Source organism: Podarcis liolepis (assembly GCF_965112155.1).
Source record: "Podarcis liolepis genome assembly, chromosome: 2".
NCBI classification, from domain to species: Eukaryota; Metazoa; Chordata; class Lepidosauria; order Squamata; family Lacertidae; genus Podarcis; species Podarcis liolepis.
Genome location: NC_139555.1, coordinates 85,018,678 through 85,039,342, shown reverse-complemented (window position 1 = coordinate 85,039,342; position 20,665 = coordinate 85,018,678). Strand labels below are relative to the sequence as shown.

Sequence of the window (20,665 nt, the reverse complement as noted above, 5' to 3'; positions counted from 1 at the left end):
TACCTGCCTTCTTCTAATTTTCACAAAAACATTTGGTTGCAGACTCACTTTCTGCAGCAGGCCTTTACAATTTAAGACTCACACAAATTAGCTGTGGTCACTTTCCTGTTCTCAAGGAAAAAATGGAAATTGTGGGAGGAGTCATCCCATCTAATGAATGTCCTCCTGTCCACCCTTGCAAATTAAGTCACATCCACATCATACATATAAAACACACCCCTCCCCCCCCAAAAAAGAATCATGGGAACTGTTACTTGTGAAGAGTGCTGGGAATTGTAGTTCTGTGGGGGGTAAACTGTGCTTTACCAACGTGGATCTACTGACACTGGTGGCACTTCAGTGGAGTTGCTCCGGGTGACCCCAGCGTGGATGAAAATCTAATTTTCTTTTACTTGTGGGAAGCGCTCTCTGGTGTGAATGATTGACAACCTATTGAAAGCATCACCAAGAGCTCTGTTTCTGCTTTGCCCTGCCTGTCAAAACCATTTTGCATCAGTTAATGTGCAACAGGGACATTTGTGATTCACAATGATGTTAAGTGGGAAGGAGCTCCTGCCCGAAACTCTAGAGAGTGGCTGCCAGTCAGTGTAGGCAGTCCAGAGCTAGTTAGACCAATGGACCTGACTCAGTATAAGGCAGCTTCCTGAGGAATACCTGAGCTTTCTGCAAACAATCAAATGAAGGCTGCTGAATTTAAACTCAGCCTCTGGCTGCAGCAAATGCACCTGACATGCTTCTGCGAAAGAAGACACATGCTTTCAAAGCAATGTGTCTTTTAAAACGGAATCGAGAAGATCGTGCTTCACCTACAGAAGGCGCAGGAAAGCACTGTTGCTTAGGTGTCAAAGAATGAGCTATGCAGCCAGTAAAGTGAAACTTTAACTTGACCTACTTCTGTTGCCAAACAAAAGGTATCAGCTTACCTATGCCACATACAAGAAGGAAAGGCAATTGATCAGTGAAGGTGCGTGGTTCATTTCTGAGGATCACAACAGCAAGCATTCAAGAGACACTGATCTTAAACCCAATAGCAACAAGGATCTGTGGGCACTTATTTGGGGAGCTGCTTTGATCCCCCAGCACTATAGTAACAAATGCCCCACAAGTGAAAGAAAGGGAGAGTTCCTCTGCTTCCCCCCTCAAAGCAATGAAGATCTCACAACCATACCTGTTCATTGTGGAAGTGTTACGGCGTTAACCAAGGAGAGGGCATTTTAAACTGTGGTAACCTGGTTATAAAGAAGCACGGCTGGCGCCTTTTCCATTATATTTTAGGTGCCAGGCAAAAAGATTTTCTATTTCCCCAGGCTTTAAATGTTTTTAATATTTTTAAAAAGCTGATGTATAGCTCACTTTGTCATTTTTAAGTGCTTTTCATGTCTCTTGTATTTTGCTTCGTACATATGCAGTGGTAGTTTCACAATTAAAATAAAATACAGTGTATTTTTTTAAATTGTGAACCACCCTAGGATATGCATTAAGAAAGGTATATAAATGTTCTACAAACAGATAAATAAAGGCTGCAATTCTATACACACTTACCTGTGAGTGAGCCCATTGAGCTCAATGGCAGTTACTTTTGAGTAGAGAGGCAAGGATTCAACTGATAAGGAGTCTTGATATTAGCTGTTCAAATTCTAGAAAACATTTACTAAGGACCTTGAATGACTCTCACTGGATCAAAGCAAAGCATTTGTAAGGTATTTTTTTTTGTGTGTGAGCTGCCTTGGCTATAATAGATATATATAAATCTCCAAAGGTGGAATAGAAATGTTTAAAATCAGTATATTTGTTTACAAGATTGTAGCCTACCCTTCAACAGATTCCCAGGGCAGTAAGCAGCAGTAATGATGGCAGTGGCTGCCTAGGGTGCAATTCATCCACAGTTAAGCACTTTTTCAAGCCTATGGATGTAAAATAAATCCACTGAAACAGAATGCAAAACTGCTTAACTTTCTGGATCGTAACCATAGTAATTTGCAATTCACATACTGTGCAAGATAGCTGACCTCCTTTGCAAGCATTTTACAAAGTGCTGATCATCTTCTATGCTAGGTTGCAATGTTTTATTAGGATTTGACAAACACAACTCTGGGAAAGCCTTGATTACAATAACATTGTTCGATACAGTCAAGCAAAGATGAAACCAACTAGAACAGGGGTCTGCAACCTTTAAGACAAAAAGAGCCACTTGGACCCGTTTCCGAAGAAAAAACAACAACTGGGAGCCGCAAAACCATTGCAACATTTAAAACAAATATATCTCCGGAGCCACGATCTGACAGCGGGCGGGAAGGTGACGTCGGGACGGTGCGTGACTAACGCACGCACCGCCCCCATGCGACGTCACAGCCAGTACAGCACCCGTCACAGTGAGGAGTGTCGGGGTGCACAATGCGCCTCCTCCCCTCGCTAGTATCCGTCCCGGAGCCGCAGCAAAGATGTAAAAGAGCCACATGCGGCTCCGGAGCCGCGGGTTGCAGACCCCTGAACTAGAATAAACGCAAAGTCAGGAGATAGGCAGATCATCCCTATAATCAGGGATTTGGTTAGCAAGCCAGTACTGAAAAAAATATGCATGCTACTTACACATAGCAGGTGTGTTTTGGTTAGGTTTTTTTTACAAAAATGTACCAAATCTACAGCATGGTATCACACCAACCCACATCATGCACATTAAAACATCAACTTATTTTTACTCTTAAAAATCCCACATCCACCAGTCTGCAAAGTGGGAGAGGCCACACACCCAGGAGCAGAACATGGTAGCTATGTCTCAGGTTGCTTTCACCAGACTGCCACAACCAGAAGGTAGGATTGCACTGTCAAAGGTGTATATCCAGAGAAGGGATGGATAAATAGGTTGATTTCAGTTTATTTCAGTTTCCCAATTTTTCCAACTTTAAGTTCAGTTGACCCCCTTTCTGCATCGAGTTGATTTTTTTTCCTTTTAAAAAGTCACACAAAGCCATATGCATTTTTTGTGCTGATTTCTCCTAATACGTGTCTTTTTGTATGCAATTTTTCCTAATATATGCATTTCAGCAAGCAATTTCCCCTAATATGGGATTGGGGGGGCAACTCCCATCTCTTGCGGGGGCGCAATTAGTGCCAGCACCGTCCGTTAAGAGTTTGGGTGTAATCTTCGACACCTCCCTTTCCATGGAGGCGCAGATTGCAGCTATAACAAAGGCGGCATTTTCCCATCTCCGCCAAGCTAAGCAGTTGGCTCCTTACCTCTCTCGCCCTGACCTAGCCACTGTGATCCACGCGACGGTCACCTCCAGACTGGATTATTGTAACTCGCTCTACATGGGGCTGCCCTTGAGACTGACCCAGAAACTCCAGCGGGTGCAGAATGCTGCAGCGAGACTCCTTACGAGGTCTTCGCTGCAAGATCACATTCATCCGGTGCTACACCAGCTGCACTGGCTCCCGGTGGAGTACAGGATCAGGTTTAAGGTGCTGGTTTTAACCTTTAAAGCCCTATACGGCCTAGGACCCTCGTACCTACGGGACCGCCTCTCCTGGTATGCCCCAAAGAAAAACTTACGGTCTTCACATAAAAACACCTTGAAGGTCCCAGGCCACAGAGAAGTTAGGCTGGCCTCAACTAGAGCCAGGGCTTTTTCGGCTGTGGCTCCGATCTGGTGGAACACTCTGTCACAAGAGACCAGGGCCCTGCGGGACTTGACATCTTTCCGCAGGGCCTGCAAGACAGAGCTGTTCCACCAGGCCTTTGGCCAGGGCGCAGCCTGACTCCCTCCCTCGGCAATCTTCGCGGAGCTCTGGCCCAATGGTTGCCAGTGGCCTGAATTAATTAATTTTATAATGACTGATTTTAGAGTGTTGTTTATGCTATACTTTTATACTGTTTTTTTGTTGTTAGCCGCCCTGAGCCCGGCTTCGGCTGGGGAGGGCGGGATATAAATTTATTATTATTATATATTATGTTTTGTACACCCCCCCCAAATAAGTGCATTTTTGTGTGGAAAACCACTTCACGAGATTTGGAGAAGTGTGAATTTCTAAGTCTAGCTGCAATTTGGCTTCGGTTAAGGAAGTACAAATTAGGTAGAGAGTGAGTGTGATGTATTGTTTAGAGTATTACACTAAGAGCTGGGAGACCAGGGTTCAAATACCCATTCAGTCACAAAGCACACTTGGTATCCTGGGGCCAGCCACTCACTCTCAGCCTAACCTGCCTCACAGAGTTGCTGTGAGGATAAAATGGGGGAGGGTTCATTTCTGTTACCATCAGCAGTCTCTTACCTCCCTATGTATCCCTCTTGACTTTGACACTGGCAGCTAGGGAACTGTGCTCACAGAACAGCCGCAGAAAAGCTTTATGGCTTCCAAAACCTCCCCACCCCGCCTCATTTTTGTTTCCATTCCAGATTTACTGGTGTCTGAAACAACACCTTCAGGGTGCTGTAATGCAAGAGCCAACAGAACAGCTGATGATTAGTTTACCTCATAGAATAATCCACTTCCCCCTATACGCATGCCTGCAGAATAATTATAAAATACACTAGGAGCCTAGCCAGGACTAACAACCTGTCATTTCTTTCCTCTACTGCTGTGGTTGAAGCAGGCCAGCTTCACAGCAGACCCACTCTTGGCTGTTCTGTGAAACAGAAGTGACTGGAGACTGAATTAAAAGAACAGCAAAAAAAGAGAAAAGAATAAAAATTCCTTGAGGCAAGTATATCCCTTGGGGCTCTTGGAGCAGCAGGTCTTAATGTGGAAGGTGAGCTTTCCCTAGGGAGATCCTTGCTCCCAGAGCAGGCATTGACTGGGACTTGTCAGGACTGAGGGTGAAAAAGAAAAACAAAGCTTCTCTCTTTGGCATCTTAAAGGCTTCAGCAGGAGCCCCTGTAATCCTTCTCCTTCCTTAGTTGTTGTTTTTTAATCCCTTCACCTCTCAAAATAAGGGCAAGAGCAGGGCCAGTAAACCTACTTTCCCTTTTGCTTGGGGGTGTTTACAGAGTTATTTCAATCACTGCTCCATTACTCTTGAATATTATTGTGAGTGAAGGGACATTTCACACACTTGGTGGTCATGCACATGTGTTACTGTGGGATCAGAACTTGAACACTGCACTGTAACTTCAACTTGGTCACATGATCGGAGATTGCGAAGGAATAGACCAGTACATTTTATGTGCCTCCCTCCCAGTTTGGGATAACTCCTTTTTAAAGAAACTTTACCTGGAATCTTGAGTACTGATCTTACAGATGTGGCCGGAGAAATAACCAATGAGCATGTGTGGATTAATGTATAGTCAATGAAAAATGTTACCAATCTAACAAATGGATTGATCAGATCTAGGGGTTACCATATTTCAAAAATTGAAAATCCAGACACATAAGTTATTGAGCTTTTTGCCATTTTTAAAGGAACTTTGCCAATTAATAAACACTTCCGACATACAACATCTCAGACAATTTTACGATTTTCGGAAATTCCACCCATACACTATTTCTGATGGATGATCCCGGATATGTATGGCAGCCCCATTATATCTCAACTTGAAATGCTCTGAGCATTTTACACAAATGAGAGTTTATATCGAATGGGGTAAATTTTTCTGCAAGTCTTTGGAGAACAAAAAGGCCAGCCGGCTCCTACGGGGAATGCAGCCCAAGGACTTAAATGCCTTGCTTGCGCATGCACACACACACACACACACACACACACACACACACATACATACACCATACACATACAAACATGACATGCACCTGAAGATAATTTGAATGATACTTCCATGATTTAACCTAAATTAAGACAAATTGCAGTGGGCTTACCTACACTATTATTTCAGGGGAAAACTGATGATAGCAACTAATGTACTAAATTGTTTTCTTAACACATTCCAGGAGTTTAACCAAAGACTGATGTGAGTCAATTGCAAAAAAAAAAAAAAAAGATTCCCAGATTAATTAGGGCACTCTGGACACATTTCTTTCTCACTTTGAGATACCTGATTGTGCCAACAATGCAGCAGTAAGCAAAATTAACAGCAAGCACATAGTGTCTTGAAATAAGAAGCAAGGGTGCAAGTTCAAGGCACCCCGGGATTCCATCTACCTGAACAATAAATTCAAACAGAAAAGTTGCACACCTGGTTATGAACCCTGATTTAGCAATCTTGGGTGCTTCTGTGTTAAGAAGCCCATCATGTCCTACTATGCCCAAACTACAGTTCCTTCTTTGTGTATTCCAAAATGCAAGAAGAGAGGGATGGCACCAATCTGAAACAGACTGCAACCCTCAGCAAAAATCTAATCTATGGGACCTGAGTTTGAAACAACCTTTCCAGACACTTCCCAGTATATAGCAGTTGCAGTAATAAAAAGAAGCTTTGGACCTAACTTTAATGTGGACACATCCATTCCAACAGACCCCATTTGCTCATGTCAGCAATGTTTTCCTTATAGGCATCCTGGGGATAGCCAATGTTATTGTTTCGATTATTTTATAACAACAGAATACATTAGATAGTTTCCCATCTTGTTGTTCTTGAATTTCTTGAGGTACTTGCTCCTTTTTTTACCCTGCTGGCATAATAAAGTGTTTGTGCTGATCAAAATGTATTTGCTTTGAATGATAGATGTGCCATTCTATTTGATTACATTTATTTTGAAAGCAAGAAGTATTACAGGAGCTCTTTTCTCATTTTGGAATATTGCCCATATATCACTTCCAAACCAGAATTGCTCAATAGCACTCCTTTTAGGGAGAAGAATTAGTCCAGGCATGAAGGCACACTGATAGATGTGCTCAGAACCGAGGATGGATGGATCAGCCTATTTCAGCTCCAAATGCCTTCAATCCTAAATCCGTTCCATCACATTTTCTTTGGTGTTTTTTTTAACCATGGGGAGGAGATGAATTTTAAATGTAGGAGTTTTTGTTAGCATACACAGGTCCCGCTTACTAAACACATGGTGTTCACTGGAAATTGTTCATATAACGAGCCCACAATTTCCATTATTTTCTATGGAAATATTTCTAATGTGGGACTTGCTCTCCACTCCCTCTCTCTGTGGTTTTTGCCTAAAAATGGATGTCACTGACCAGCGAAGCACAAACAAACAAGGAATTATGGAGGTTGGTGGTTTGGATATCTGAATCTGCAGAGCGTGTAACAAGGTTCTGGCATAATTCTTTACCTGCAGATGACTGAATTTTGGGATAGCAAGCATGTGGTTAGCAGGATCTGCATGCACTTTGCTCTAGATTTTTTGCATGCATTTCCTCCTTAACATATGCATTTTGTGTGCTTTTCTCCGCATTCCCCCCTTTTTTTAAATAAATCAAAAAACTAGCATACAAATTCAAGGTGCACAATCTGATTATGAATTTTCTTCCAGACCATTTGTAACTGTGAACTATGTTAGCCTATTTGAAAATGTGGAATGAATGACATCCAAATACTGACTCTTTCTTCCTAGGCCATCAATCTTCTGCATCCATCTTTTACATGTTCTAGGAGTATTCCTATTTTCATCTCCGAAATGTCAAATGGTAGGTGGGAGTATGTCAGAAATCCATACATTCTCTAAGTTAGGTGAGAGGATAAAAAGGCTTGGTTGATCCAGTAGTTACAGCTGGGAACTTGGACTAAATACTCAGCTTGGTGCCAAAAATAATGGAGGGGAGCTAAGACATGCCGAGTAAGTCAATACTCCTAGCTTCAATGTCTTTGGAGAATTCATTCCACAGTCAGCTGCACAGGCTGTATGTGCAGCTTCATTGTCTTTTTATTTTTAGTTCTGTGTGGTCCAGCTGTTTCTTGGCTTGACAATGTTGCTCCGTTGAGCCTCCTGGGAGCATTACACACTGTGAGAAAAAGGCACACTTGTCTGTGTAGGATGCATCTTTCAGAGCGGAAGAAACTGCAGGTGATTTTGCCTCCAAGACTAATGCAGCTTTTTTCGCTGGGCAAAGTGAGGAACCAACAACATTCAACTTCCCTGTAACTGGAAAAAAAGGGGATGGGAAAATACCCGGAGTCAGGACAGAGGCACACCACTGTGGAATCACAAAGAGGTACTCCAAAGACAAGGGTGGCTGTCATCTGCCTGACATTCTCCAAAGGAAAAGCCCAAAGGGTCTCCTTTTGAAGTTTGCGAGGTACAGCCTGGGGCTCTTGACAAACTGCCAACAAAGTCTTCTTCGTTTAAATGTTGTGTCTTGATCAAAATGCATCTCTTGCTGACTCTCCCCCAACCTTACATTTGAAGGCTGTTCCCATCCATATTGACCGAGAAAAGTCATTCCAACTGCATTCCATACCAATTGGCCTCTTCATTTCAGCTGCTGTAGCAAATTCAGGACCATAACTCCGTATCACCTGAGCTATGTAGCTGCTTTTTAAGTGCAGGGGGTTTATTTTACTTTCACAAAAATTACCAGAGTGGGGGTCCTGATCCAGACTGGTACACCTGGATGGGGTGGGTGGGCTTTAACTCTTTACCTCCTTTGTGGAACTGATCCCAAACAGGCCCTTTGCACCTGCAATTTGCACTTAAGGGGGGGGACCTCAATTTCTCTATGCAAATCAAAACTGTGGGAGGCCCAACCTGGACTAAGTCCATAGAAGGACAAAGGACTTCCATGCTAGGGTCCCAAAACAGATCAGGGTCATTGTGCTGGCAATTCATGTAAATAAAACAAGTCATGCACTTAAAAGGAGACCTGCACAACTAAAGTCATGTGTAGTTTGGCCCTCAGCCACCCCACGCTCTTCCTGCTGGCTGCCTTTTGAGCAGCAGACTGAATTTTGAAATCAAGGCACTTAATGTTTAAAAGGACACAGGGACGCCGTTAGAAGTTCTTATTTTGTATTACCTGCAGTTTTAATGGGTCCACAAATCTATTCTGCATTGGGCTGGACGCAGTGAGGCCAATTTAGCTATCCCTTCCCTTACAATCTGGGTTGTATTCAATGTAGCCTTAATTAATTAATTAATTAACTAATTAATTAATAAATATCACACCCTCTCAATGAAGCAACTTTTAAAAAAGCACTCTTAAAAACAGTTACAGCTGGATTGTGTAAAACAGTTACAGTCAAAACATTGTCTCATGCAGTGATCTCAGGGTTGCCAGGAACAGTGTCCTTCAGATATCAAATGCGTGGGTAAACAGCAGTGTTTTCAAGCTCTTCCTGAAAGTTAATACTGAGGGAGGTAGGCTCACCTCATCAGGGAGGACATTAACAAACGAGGAACCACCACTGAAAAGCCCCTGTCACAGGTCCACATCAGTGGTGGCACCACCAAGTACACCTCACCTGCTGACTGCAGGATCTAGGATGGTAGATACTGGGGAAGGCGCCTTTTTAGGTATTTGTTGTGTGCTAGTACTAACACCTTGAATTAAGGTTTTGTGTGCTAGTACTAACACCTTGAATTAAGGCTCACTAGCAGCCAGTGCAGTGCTTTCAGGGCTCGTGGCACATGGTCCCATTGGGCTGCCCCATTACCAACCTCGCAGCTGTATCTTGCACTAGCTGCAGCCTCCAGATCATCTTCAAGGGCTGAATCACATACAGTGTATTACAGGAATCCAAACAGGAGGTCGCCAGAACATGGACAACTGAGGCCAGGTTAGTCTGATCCCAGGAATGGCCATAGCTGGAGAATCCACCTAAGGTGGGCATAAGCACTCCTAGTCAAAGAAGCCATTTGATACTCCAGTGACAAATTGGATTCCAAGAATACTCCCAAACTATGAAGCTGTTCCTTCAGGGGAAGTGCACCCCCTCCCAGAACAGGTTGTGCATCTATTTCCCAGATCCGGAAACCAATCAACCACAGTACTTCCGTCTTATCAGGATTCGGCCTCGGTTTAATTTTGTGCCCCATCCAATCCATCACAGCCTCCAGACACCTGTCCAACATCTTCAAAGCCTCTCTGGATTCTGATGAAATGGAGAGGTAGAACCAGTGCTTTCTTTTCTAGGGGTACGCATACCTCTAAACATTTTGTGAACCTTTGTACTTTTGTCTATTTACTGTATTTATTTTCCCTGATTAGAACTAAAAAATGCTGATTTTCTTGAGTCAAAATGAGAGTACCCCAAAACATTTTTTTAGAAAAAAAGCACTGGGTAGAACTGATGGTGCCATGCTCCAAATCCACAGATGGGAGTGCTCAATAGTTTCATATAGATGTTAAATAGCTTGGGGGCAGAATGGAGCTTTGTGGAACCCAACAAAGCCAAGAAGCCAAGCAGCAATCTTGAAGTACTGTACTACTTTCTGGAAGCAACCCTGCATGTAGGAGTGGAACTACTGTAACAAGAGTTACCTCCAACTGGGGTGCAAAAGCTGTGCATGAAACCAGGCATTTTGCCTGTCGCAAGGATTTCTGCTTCCACAATGGACCCTGCCCCCTTTACCTGCTAAATCTGTTCCAGGGGTTCCCACAACTGCCTAGAGCAGATTTGGGAGTGGTGTGGTGGGAGGAGAGGGGGTAAAGTCCAGTTGCATAAGTGGGAATTTCTGTGGCAGCTGAATACCGCTCTCTCTTTAGATTTAACACCCAAGCTCGAGTAGGCATCAGAGCTTTGCTGAGTGATCATAACCTGAGTGCTTGAATTTGTGAAACTGTTTGGAAAACCACAACCAAGTTATGCGCAATCTGTAGAGTCATCTGCTAGCCTTTCATGGGATTTTGTTCCTGGTTATTGTAGAGGGACCTTCTGTCTCTAGCTCTTCTTGGCAGGAAATGTATTATACAGTGCAGTGCAACATAAAGACGTGTCCTTTGAAATGCTTTGGCTGGAAGGTGAAAATGAAGACTTTAAAAGGGTTGGGGTGGGGAGGAAAAAACATAATCATTGGCAGTTTAATGGCCCTATCCCATTTCAGAAGTTAAAAGAAGATTGATTAGGGTGGGGATGGGGATTATGTCCCCCCCGGTGATATAGTAGATTGGTGGTTGAAATTATTTCTGATCCCCTGCTCTGTCATCTGCCTCAGAAGAAGGGGAATGTTTATAATTGCTTCTCCTCATACCCCCTGCTTCTTCATGAAGGTAGATGAGATGCGGGTGAGAATTCCCAATAGGTCATCACAGCTTCCAGAGCTCCCATAAAACAACCAAGATGCTTGTGAAATTACCTATCTAAAAGCTTTCTTTGCTGGTAAAATATTCTAATTACTACAGCTTAGGTTTAGGACCTCCCTGTTCTGAATTCCTAATAGCTATAGGAACTGAGGATAACATTATTACAGTACTTCATTAATCCATCCTGCTGTGATGCAGGGCATGAAACAAGGCTTTAGTCATGTCTTAGCATCCCCATCTAGCCCCAAAGATCGTAAAAAGATGTAGAGGAAGGTCAGAGCACATCTAATTTGAATGGTAATTTTGTATCTTCACCTTTTTATGATGGTGTTTGCAAGATCTAATCCAAAGGACCAAAGGTCTGGTTTCCTTAATGGGTTCTGTGCAATGCAATTCAATTGGAGCTTGCAGGATATAAGAACAGCAGCTGCTGCCGGTAGTATATACAAAACCAAGCAAGGTCTATGAAGCTGGAGATGCTCAGATTTTCCTGAGCTAAGCCAAGAATTAAAACTACTGCTCAATAAAACTGAAAATTTGGGATTTAGGATTTAGGACAGGCAAATGGAAGTACTTCTTTACACAACACATAGTTAAACTATGGAATTCACAAAGTCACTTTGTGCTGACTGACCCCAAATTGGGCAGCTTTGAAAGGGGATTAGATACATTCATGGAAGATGAACCTATCAGTAGTTACTAGTCATGATGGTTACCTCCAGAATCAAGAGAGATACCACAGCAAGAGAGGACTATTGTACTTGTATCAAGTACTTGCTTGTGGGCTTTCCAAAAGTTGGCCACTGTGGGAACAGAATGGTGCACTAGACAGGTCTTCAGTCTGTTAAGAACTTCTTAAGTTCACATAAGTAGTAGGGCTGCAATGATGGAATGAGCACATGGATTTCTGTGGTCAACAATGGAAGGAATAGACATCATCCCAATGTATTCTATATATTTTATTATGTACAAGCAACACAGCTATGCTAACTAGATCTCTAGAACGATTCATGCCTTACTACACTTCTGTTTGCATGGGGGATTTAGCTGAAAGGGTTTGTCCATAAAGATGCAAGGAGCCAATTGGGGCACAAAGCTATTGACCACAATGTTCATTCTGTTGTACTCTCTGTTTATTTGATTTTAATGCTAAGAGGTTGCCTTCATTCAATGGCACAGTTGCCCAATGTGCTCATTCCTCGCCCACCATTACAATTCTCAAGGAACTTGAGGCAGGTAGAGCACCTCACACTTAGCATGTACAAAGAAAACCAGAGGAAAATGTTTATTTTGGATGAATTACTCCTGGATTAAAAAAACCCCAGTGTGCTTTAATGAATGCCTTCTTGGATGAATGAGTTCTGGACAGCGGGGAACCAACTCTACTAGGAAACTACCAGACCAGGCATCCCCAACCTTTGGCCCTCCAGATGTTTTGGGCTACAATTCCCATTATCCCTGACTACTGGTCCTGTTAGCTAGGGATGATGGGAGTTGTAGGCCAAAACATCTGGAGGGCCAAAGGTTGGGGATGCCTGTACTAGACAATGTCATTCCTATAATATTTTTGGACACAATTATCTTCTTTTCCCCGCTTTCCTTCCCTTTTTTTTGCCACAAACCAACCTCACCATACCAGAAACAAATCTCTCCAAAAACTCTTCAGTAACTGCATATCTAGCCATGCTTCTTTCCTTCCCCTCACCCCCAACAAGAACAAACATACTCCATTTCAACTTCTTCTTGTAAATCATCCCTTTCAAATGCTGCACACCAGCACACACCACTAAAAGGTTTCTCTGCTTTCTGCAACAATGGACCTTGAAAGGCTTCGAGATCAAAACCCTGCCCCTGCAGAAGAATCCCAAATATTTTAAAATGTACAATTCCTACTGCTCCTGCTTTTCATGAAACAGAACGGAACAGTAAAGCCTTTGTTAATGACAGGGCTCTTTCCTGGGGAATGCAAAACGCCATGGTTAGAATGGGGACTCTCTGGAGGAAAGAAATGTGCACTTCAGTCGCAAACATCTTAAAAGACTTCTGAATAATAGGAAAGAAACAGCCTTTCCTTTTTCCTTTGATCTGACCTTCCAAGTGAATGGAAAACAACATTTATCTTTTGGTCCTCAGTATTGTAAAGGAATATGCAATGCTGCAAAGCCCAGCCTGCCCCATCTACTTTTTTGCTCAGCCTTGAATAGATGAAGCACCTCAGGATCAACTTCTAAACCAAGGATGAGGAATCGTTTTCAGCCCAAGGACCCCATTCGCTTGGGCAACCTTTGAGGGGCCACATGGCAGTGGCAGATGAGGCCAGAGGCAAAAGCGGGCAGAACAACAAATGTAAAATTTGCACTTTGTACAGCAGGCTAGTTTCTACACACACTCTCACAAAGCCCTTTCTCTCCTTCAGCCTGGAGTCATTAGGCAAAAATTATCAAGGAGGGAGCAAAGAAGGGCCAGTGAGGGTTGTGGTCTGGGGAAGAGGTGAAACATGAGGAGAATCCCAAAGGCCAGGGAAAAAAGAGGCCTGGAAGGCCACATTTGGTCTCTTGGTCTAAGGAGTTCCCTCACCCCTGCTCTAAAGGGAGCTGTTAGGGATGGAGACATACGACAGCATCTTCCCACTTGACGGAAACTTCTGGCATTTTAACACTCCATGGCCAGGCCCCTTCATGGGAAGGAGCTAAGAAGCATCTGGTTATGTTTCATTATTGATTACTTGCTATTATTAAGAGTCAAACAGATGCTGGGCCTTTCACAACGCTAAATTCCGTGTGGCTGTCATCAAGGAGCAGCTGCCGGTAGCTGAGAGAAAACCACATTATTTGTTTTTAAAACGTTTGTTGCCAATTTGGAAGTTTTCAAAGTTGTGAAGCAGGCTACAAGGTTACTGAAATCAATTATCCGGTCAAAATTGATAAGCACTGCCCACAGTGGACAAACAAGAAAGGACACATAGTTAATATGTATTAACATACATGGGCAAATACATCTTGTTGTTTCGTAATGAGATTCCTATTAAAGTTTTTCATAATACTATAAAATAGTGGCTAAAAAAATACAAATAAAATAAGCAGAATATGGAGTCCTCTCTTAAAAGGAATTTTTAGCCCTTACTTCCCACAGAAGAGAGTAGCTCCTCCCAGCTCTCACCTGATATCTTTCCTTTCTCCTCCCAACCTCTCACCCTAGGACACCAGCATTTCCTGATCTCTCACCCGGGGTCCTTCATCAACCCTCTACCACCCCCATGAGCATACAGCAGAAAACAGCCTCAATCAAAGCATTTGAGGTTCCTCCCAAATCACCCTTAGCTTTCAGAGTAATTAATAATAGACCAAAAGCAGTCTCAGGAGGCCTTGAGCTTGAGATGAACAGCTTAACCCTTGTCCCTCCGACCTCTAGCTCAAAATGGCCCCTACTCCCCCCTTCCTCTTGTTGCCGCTCATGAAATGCACCACTTACACACCTTTGTAGAAAACCAGCCCTCAAACTGTGAAAGAACATTAAGAGACTAGATCAGTGATGTAAGGACTGCAAGAATGTAGAAAAGAAATAATGAAGAAATTCAGACTTAAGGCTCAACTTCAAATAAATCCAAATATTTGAACATATGGAAGTGAGGAACAATGTCATCCAAGCAACATTAACTTTGCCGACTGCAGTGAACCTCGAAAGAAACCCAGATATTGGGAAAGCACATTATAGAACACTGCATAAGTGAAGAAAACAGTGGTGCCTCCTAGTTGTATCCGTGTGTTTTAAAATAAATCTAAAAATACTGTGAAGCACATACGTGACAAAATGAAGCAATCTTGATCCACTTTCCTCTGCATGACTTTTCAATTGCGGAGGGGGGCGGGAGATGTTACTACACAGAAGGCTTTGGTGACACATCCAAAAACATCTCCAAGACTCTAATGCCTTGATAATGTGTTCTGACTCACATAAACTAACTGAATGGAATAGCTTTACCAGGTGCAAACTGTTAATGGATTATTTTGGAAACTCAAAGGGATTTTTGAGTGTGTGTTTTTAAAGCATCTGTGGCTAAAAAAGCTATTCATTATTCTCCAGCATAAAAGACATTCAAGGGATACGGAGGGAGCACAGCCCTCATCATGCAGTGCCACAGAAGCCTCTTTGCTTCTATTTTCCACCCTCCCCAGTTTCCAGATGTGCCATTTCCTCTGAAGTATTTCCTCTGAAGAACTCATCTCTTTGGGGTTTAAACATATACTGTACATCCTGGGGGTGTATGTGTCTCAAACTGAGGAAGATGAAGAACCAAAAGCATAAAATGTAGAGGCCTCACAAGTCCTAACTGCAGCCCCAAACTCAAAGGATGAAGGCTTCTGAAGACCTGGCACTCAAGCATATGGCCTGGGTGCAAGCATGTCTACAGTTCCCATTCAGAAGGCATGAAATTGGTTTCACACAGCAGAACTCCACAGGAGCCAAAACATTTGTAACCTACGTGGATGCAGCCAATCATGTAGTGATACACCCAACAGGCCCAGTCAACCTGGTAAGAAACTTACAACTGCTTTGGTCCCAGCCCACAATACGGGTATGCAGACATATTTCAACACCTTCACAAAGACACAGAACAACTGGTCCCACATCCTCCAGTTGTTGCATCTCCTCCCAGTCATTCCTGGAGATGCTAGGATTGAACATGGGGTGTTTTGAGTACAAAGTATATGTTCTGCCACTGACTTACAGCCCTTCCCCTAAAGCAGTGTTTCCCAACCGGTGTTCCGCGGCACACTAGTGTGCCGTGAGACACCGGCTGGTGTGCCGTGGGAGGAAGGCGGGCGAGTCGGGCGGTGAGAGGCGGCGGCGAGGATCCGCGTCGAGCCGGGGGCGGCTCCGCGGTGGTGGTGCCGAGCGGCGGGGCAGCGCGCGCAAAAGGGAGGAGCGCGAGACAGCGGAGGAGGAGGAGGCCGGCATGTCCGGGCAGCAGCAGCAACAACAGCAGCAGCAACTCCCGCCGCCGCCCCCTCCTCCGCCCGCTATCGCCGCCGCCGCCTCAGCTGCCCTCGCTCTGCTGCCTCCTCCCACCCCGGCAAGGGGGAGGGAAAAAACTTTCGCTTTTGTGCGTCCCTCCCGGCGTGACGCTGCGCGCTGACGTCACGGGGCGGGGCTTTAATGGTGGTGTGCCGCGAGATTTTTTTCCGGCTAACAGGTGTGCCGTTGCCCAAAAACGTTTGGGAAACACTGCCCTAAAGGCGTGCTCGGCCTGACAAGCAACTCAGCAGCTCTTCTTTCCAGCTACAAATATTATCAATGGTGCAGGCACAAAAAAGTTGGAAGTCCATCCCTACAGTGCCCTTTTATCTAACATCACAAAAGGCCTACCAAGGACTATATTCCAAGAATAGATTTTGGATCTCTCATTAGTACGAACTTTCTTCACCTTCTGATAACCTATTGGGTATGATGTGAACAGCTGAACAATGTATGATGTTAGCATGGGCATACAATGAGTTAGTGCATAGTGAAACAAGGAGTTTTGACAGGTGGCTGTTGTCAGCTCCTGAAAAACTAGGCCAGATACCTCAGCATCAGTTTCACTGAGATCCAATTCAAGATGATATTATTATTATTATTATTATTATTATTATTATTATTATTATTATTATTTACAGGAGTTGTCTCCATTAATAGACTGAATAAGGCCAGGGCCAAATAATACATTTTGTGTAATTCTATTTTGAAATGAATCTAAAAAATACAGCCAATGAAATGGAAGGACACATATAAACAACAATACAGAACTTCCAGTACAATAACATAAAAGCTGATTTACAGTCCTTCGTACCGTAATGGCCCGAATATAAGCGGCACCCAAATACAAGCTGCAGCTTTAAAATTGATGGGGGGAAAGAAAAAAAGGAAAAAAATACCCGAATATAAGCCGCTCCCTTCCTCGCTGCTCCTGGCTGCATACGGGGGGGGGGGGCAGCATTGCATTACCAACGGCCTTTCCCCTTCCTTGCTCTCTCCCTTCCCAACCTTAGGGAAGGGGATGGGGAATTATGTGTAGGGTGGGTGCCGCTTTGCGGCGCTCCTGGCACTGTTTGCCCCGCGCTCCTGGCTGCATATCGTAAGGTTGTGAATATAAGTCGAACTTTAACTTTTCACGGTCAGAATTTGGGGGGAAAGAGCAGCTTATATTCAGGCCAATACGGTATATCATAAAACTGGCCACATTACTTTCTTTACAACAACAACATGGTACAGAGGGTTTTCATGTTGCTGTTTTTCCTGGGCTGCAAATCACACCCCAAAGCTCCTATTTGTTCCCACCACAGGTGTTACACCTTTGGGGAGAGGGGAGTGACTTTTGACAGGAAAACTGCAAGGAGAAGAGCCGAGGCCTATCCCAGCTATGCCATGGTCCCAATTCACCCCCATGGCTGAGTCTTTTCTAACCATGTTAGTTTAAAAAAATACTTTTAGCATAATGTGGAGTTTGGCCTTCAAGTTGGGAAACGAACTGTATAAAAAATAACTTCTCAAATACCGTGCAACTAAATACCAGTATATTAAGCTTTATAATGCAAACATGTACACACCTTGATGTATGAACAATGGACAAAGAGAGAAATGCTTATATGCTTGGTCAAAACATGTTTGGTATTTGTTATAGATTAACTAGTATTTGTTATACATTGGTGTTTGTCATACATTAGCATACCTATTTGTCAATGCTTCATGTATCAAGGCAGGCAGCCAGCGGGACAGGAGGTACACACTTCGCCTTCCAGCAGCAGCAGCAGCAGCAGCAGCAGCAGCAGCAGCAGCAGCAGCACTGCAGCAGCACTGCAGCATACCAGAAGGAAGAGGGGCGAGTAAATGGGGAGGTCAGCACTGTGGACACACCAGGGGGCTCACCAGCTTAGCTGCCAGTGTATTCGCACAGTGCCAACCTCTCCACCACCCCTCCTTGCTGAAAAGGCACAGGAGGCCAGGTGTGTGCCATTGCCCCTCCCCTCCATTTGGTTCCACAAGAAGGTACTTTTTTGTGTGTGGCTTTAAAATGTTATATATTCAGTTGTGCAGCAGCTGAGAAGTTCCTTTTAAAAACATTTCATTTCCTAGCTTGTTTGCAGTTTTCTTGGGGGTTGTGGCTGGGCTACATTGATCTCTCTGTGTGTGTTTTTGACTTTGGCCCTCAGTCACTGTCCATTTCTGGGCTCCATGAAGAGCTCTGGGGCTTCAAAAAATCTTTTTGTATGATTGACTGAATATCATCAGAGTCTTGCAAATACCAGAGAATAAAAACAAAACCAATGAATTTTCAAGTCCTCGTGACTGAAGAGATGAATGGGCAATATATGCAGCAGCAAAACCCTACAATGCAGCCCTCACGCCTTGCTCTTTTTCTAGTGAGAGACAAAAGAGTAGCAGAGCCCAAACAAATGCTTCGCAAGGCATTTCTCCCTGTAGGTTCCTGATGGATCAGGAAACAGAATGTGTGTACCTTTCAAAGCATAATAGCCACCATTAAGTGTCATTAACATGGGTTGGGTGGGGGGGAGAAGAGATATATTCAACCCTGGATGCATCTCAAGTGCACACTCCCAGATGGTCATTAGGGGGAATTATGAACTTAATTGCTCAAGCTGCATGGCTTCAGCATAAGGCTGCCTAATGAAATAATTGGGGTTTCTTGGGAAGACAAACATGGGGACATGGCAATCCATGTGCCTTCCTTAAACCTGCAGAAACAGATGAGAATTTTCCCAGAAAACAGTGGGATCTGTCAGGAAAAAATCAAGCAGTGGGAGGGTGGAGAGAATGGAGCAAAGTGAAGTAGGGTCACTCTTCTTGTGTGAATTTAAAATGGGAGAGCACACTACAGATGTCCTCTTGTCCTCAATTGCCTGTTCTAATTAACAAGTCAAATGGAAGAACTTTGCTCTGCCTTTGGAAGGAAGCAAAATTTGGGTGTGTAGAAGAAAATCCTTAATAATATTGTCATTTGGGACGGGGTGGGAAGAAGGAGAGAAACATCTAAAAGTTATATAAAGTTTTGTTTTGTTTTCTTGAAGACAATATGGCTTCACAGCAAGTGGGGACAGACAGGAAAGCAGGATCTTCTGGCAGATCTGAGTATAGCTTGGCAAAGGTCTTTGACTCTAAACTGTTTAACAATGGAAACAATGAAGTTGTTCTCCACCACCGCCTAAACTGCACTGCTGAAATGAAGAAAGCCAACCAGATGTGGACTTGTGTGTGACAGGATTATCTCATTTCTGTACTGAAAAGAAAATTTTAGGCTCAAAATGTGTGAAGACAGACACCCTGTGCTTTACCCTGACTCTTATAAGTAGATCTTGGGGTTCTAATAAAAACAAAGCAGGCCTGAAGATGGCCCACTTCCTCTCGGGAGACAGATCCTTCTGTTTCTTCAAAGTTCCCTTCCCACCCCAGCTAAGCTAGTCAGAAAGGCTTTTATGAAACTGAGGGCTACAATGCATTTTTAGGACAAGGATAGGTCTATTTCATGGAGGATAGATCCAAGCAAGGATAGTTCTATCAATGGTTATTAGCCATGATAATAGTATGGAATCTCCAAGGTCCAGAAGCAATATGCCTCTGAACTGTAGTTACTGGAGAGCAATAACCAGGGAGATGCCCTGCTTGTGAGATTTCCAGAAGATGACTCTGATAGCTGGCTATGAAAAACAGGATGCAGGATTAGGTGGAACTTCGGTATGACCCAGCATGGCTTTTCGCATGTCCTTATGACAAAAACATAAACATTTTCCTTCCACAGATGTCCCCATAATTCCCAGAATAGTTAGAATTATGGTACAGTAGGGGCAACCAGAATGAAGGGCAAATGCAACAAAAGCTGAAACCTTCATATCTAAGCTAAAGAACCCAAGTGTGTCATACACCAAAACTTTTTTATTATGTTTATATCTCATCTTTCTTCTGTCATGGAACCCAAGGCACAGTTCATGTGGTTCCCAGTTGGTTACCTGGTCAGGCACTGACCAGACCCAGACCTCCCTAGTTTCAGTCACCTCATGTGCCTTCATACTCTAGGACCACATTCCTAGAGCACCAATGTTACTAGAACACGTTTTCCGTATTTCACCATCCCTCCCACACACACAATCTCAAGTACAGGTAGCAATGTAAACAGCATTCCAATCAATCCTCATATTTGATTATCTCAACATTTTGGATGTAAGCAACTGCATTACACATTCATTTGGCACTCAGACAAAATAATGCAGATAGGTGGAGCCACATCAGCTGTCTTACCATTGCTTAGAATTAATTCACGGTCTCTGTTTCTAAACACTGAAGAGCATTTGACTTCATCCCTTTTGCTATCTCAGCCACGCACTGTTCTTTCAATGGCACTCACCATGGTCATGGGCAAATACAAAAAAGTTGATTCCCGTCAACATCTGGGCCAAGTCATCATAGCGACAGCAGTGTTCTCCAGCACCGTGAGCAACGAACACCAGGCCCCTAAATGGAGCATCAAAGTAGAATGTGTCAATTTAGAAACCAGGGAATATAAAAGCAAACAAGCTGTGTTTAAAA

The 20,665-nt window shown here is 43.6% G+C and overlaps 1 protein-coding gene across 10 annotated transcripts in view; it reads right to left on the bottom strand.

Moving 5' to 3' along the window:
- MGLL (monoglyceride lipase) overlaps positions 1-20,665 on the bottom strand; it is a 160,555-nt gene that overhangs the window by 38,719 nt on the left and 101,171 nt on the right. For 6 of the 10 annotated variants that reach the window (XM_083489422.1, XM_083489424.1, XM_083489421.1 and 3 more), the window contains exon 3: positions 20,484-20,590. The exons of the other annotated variants lie outside the window; for them this stretch is intronic. In XM_083489422.1, the coding sequence (XP_083345548.1) occupies positions 20,484-20,590 (107 nt within the window). The remainder of the gene's footprint in view (positions 1-20,483; positions 20,591-20,665) is intronic. 10 annotated transcript variants of the gene reach the window in all.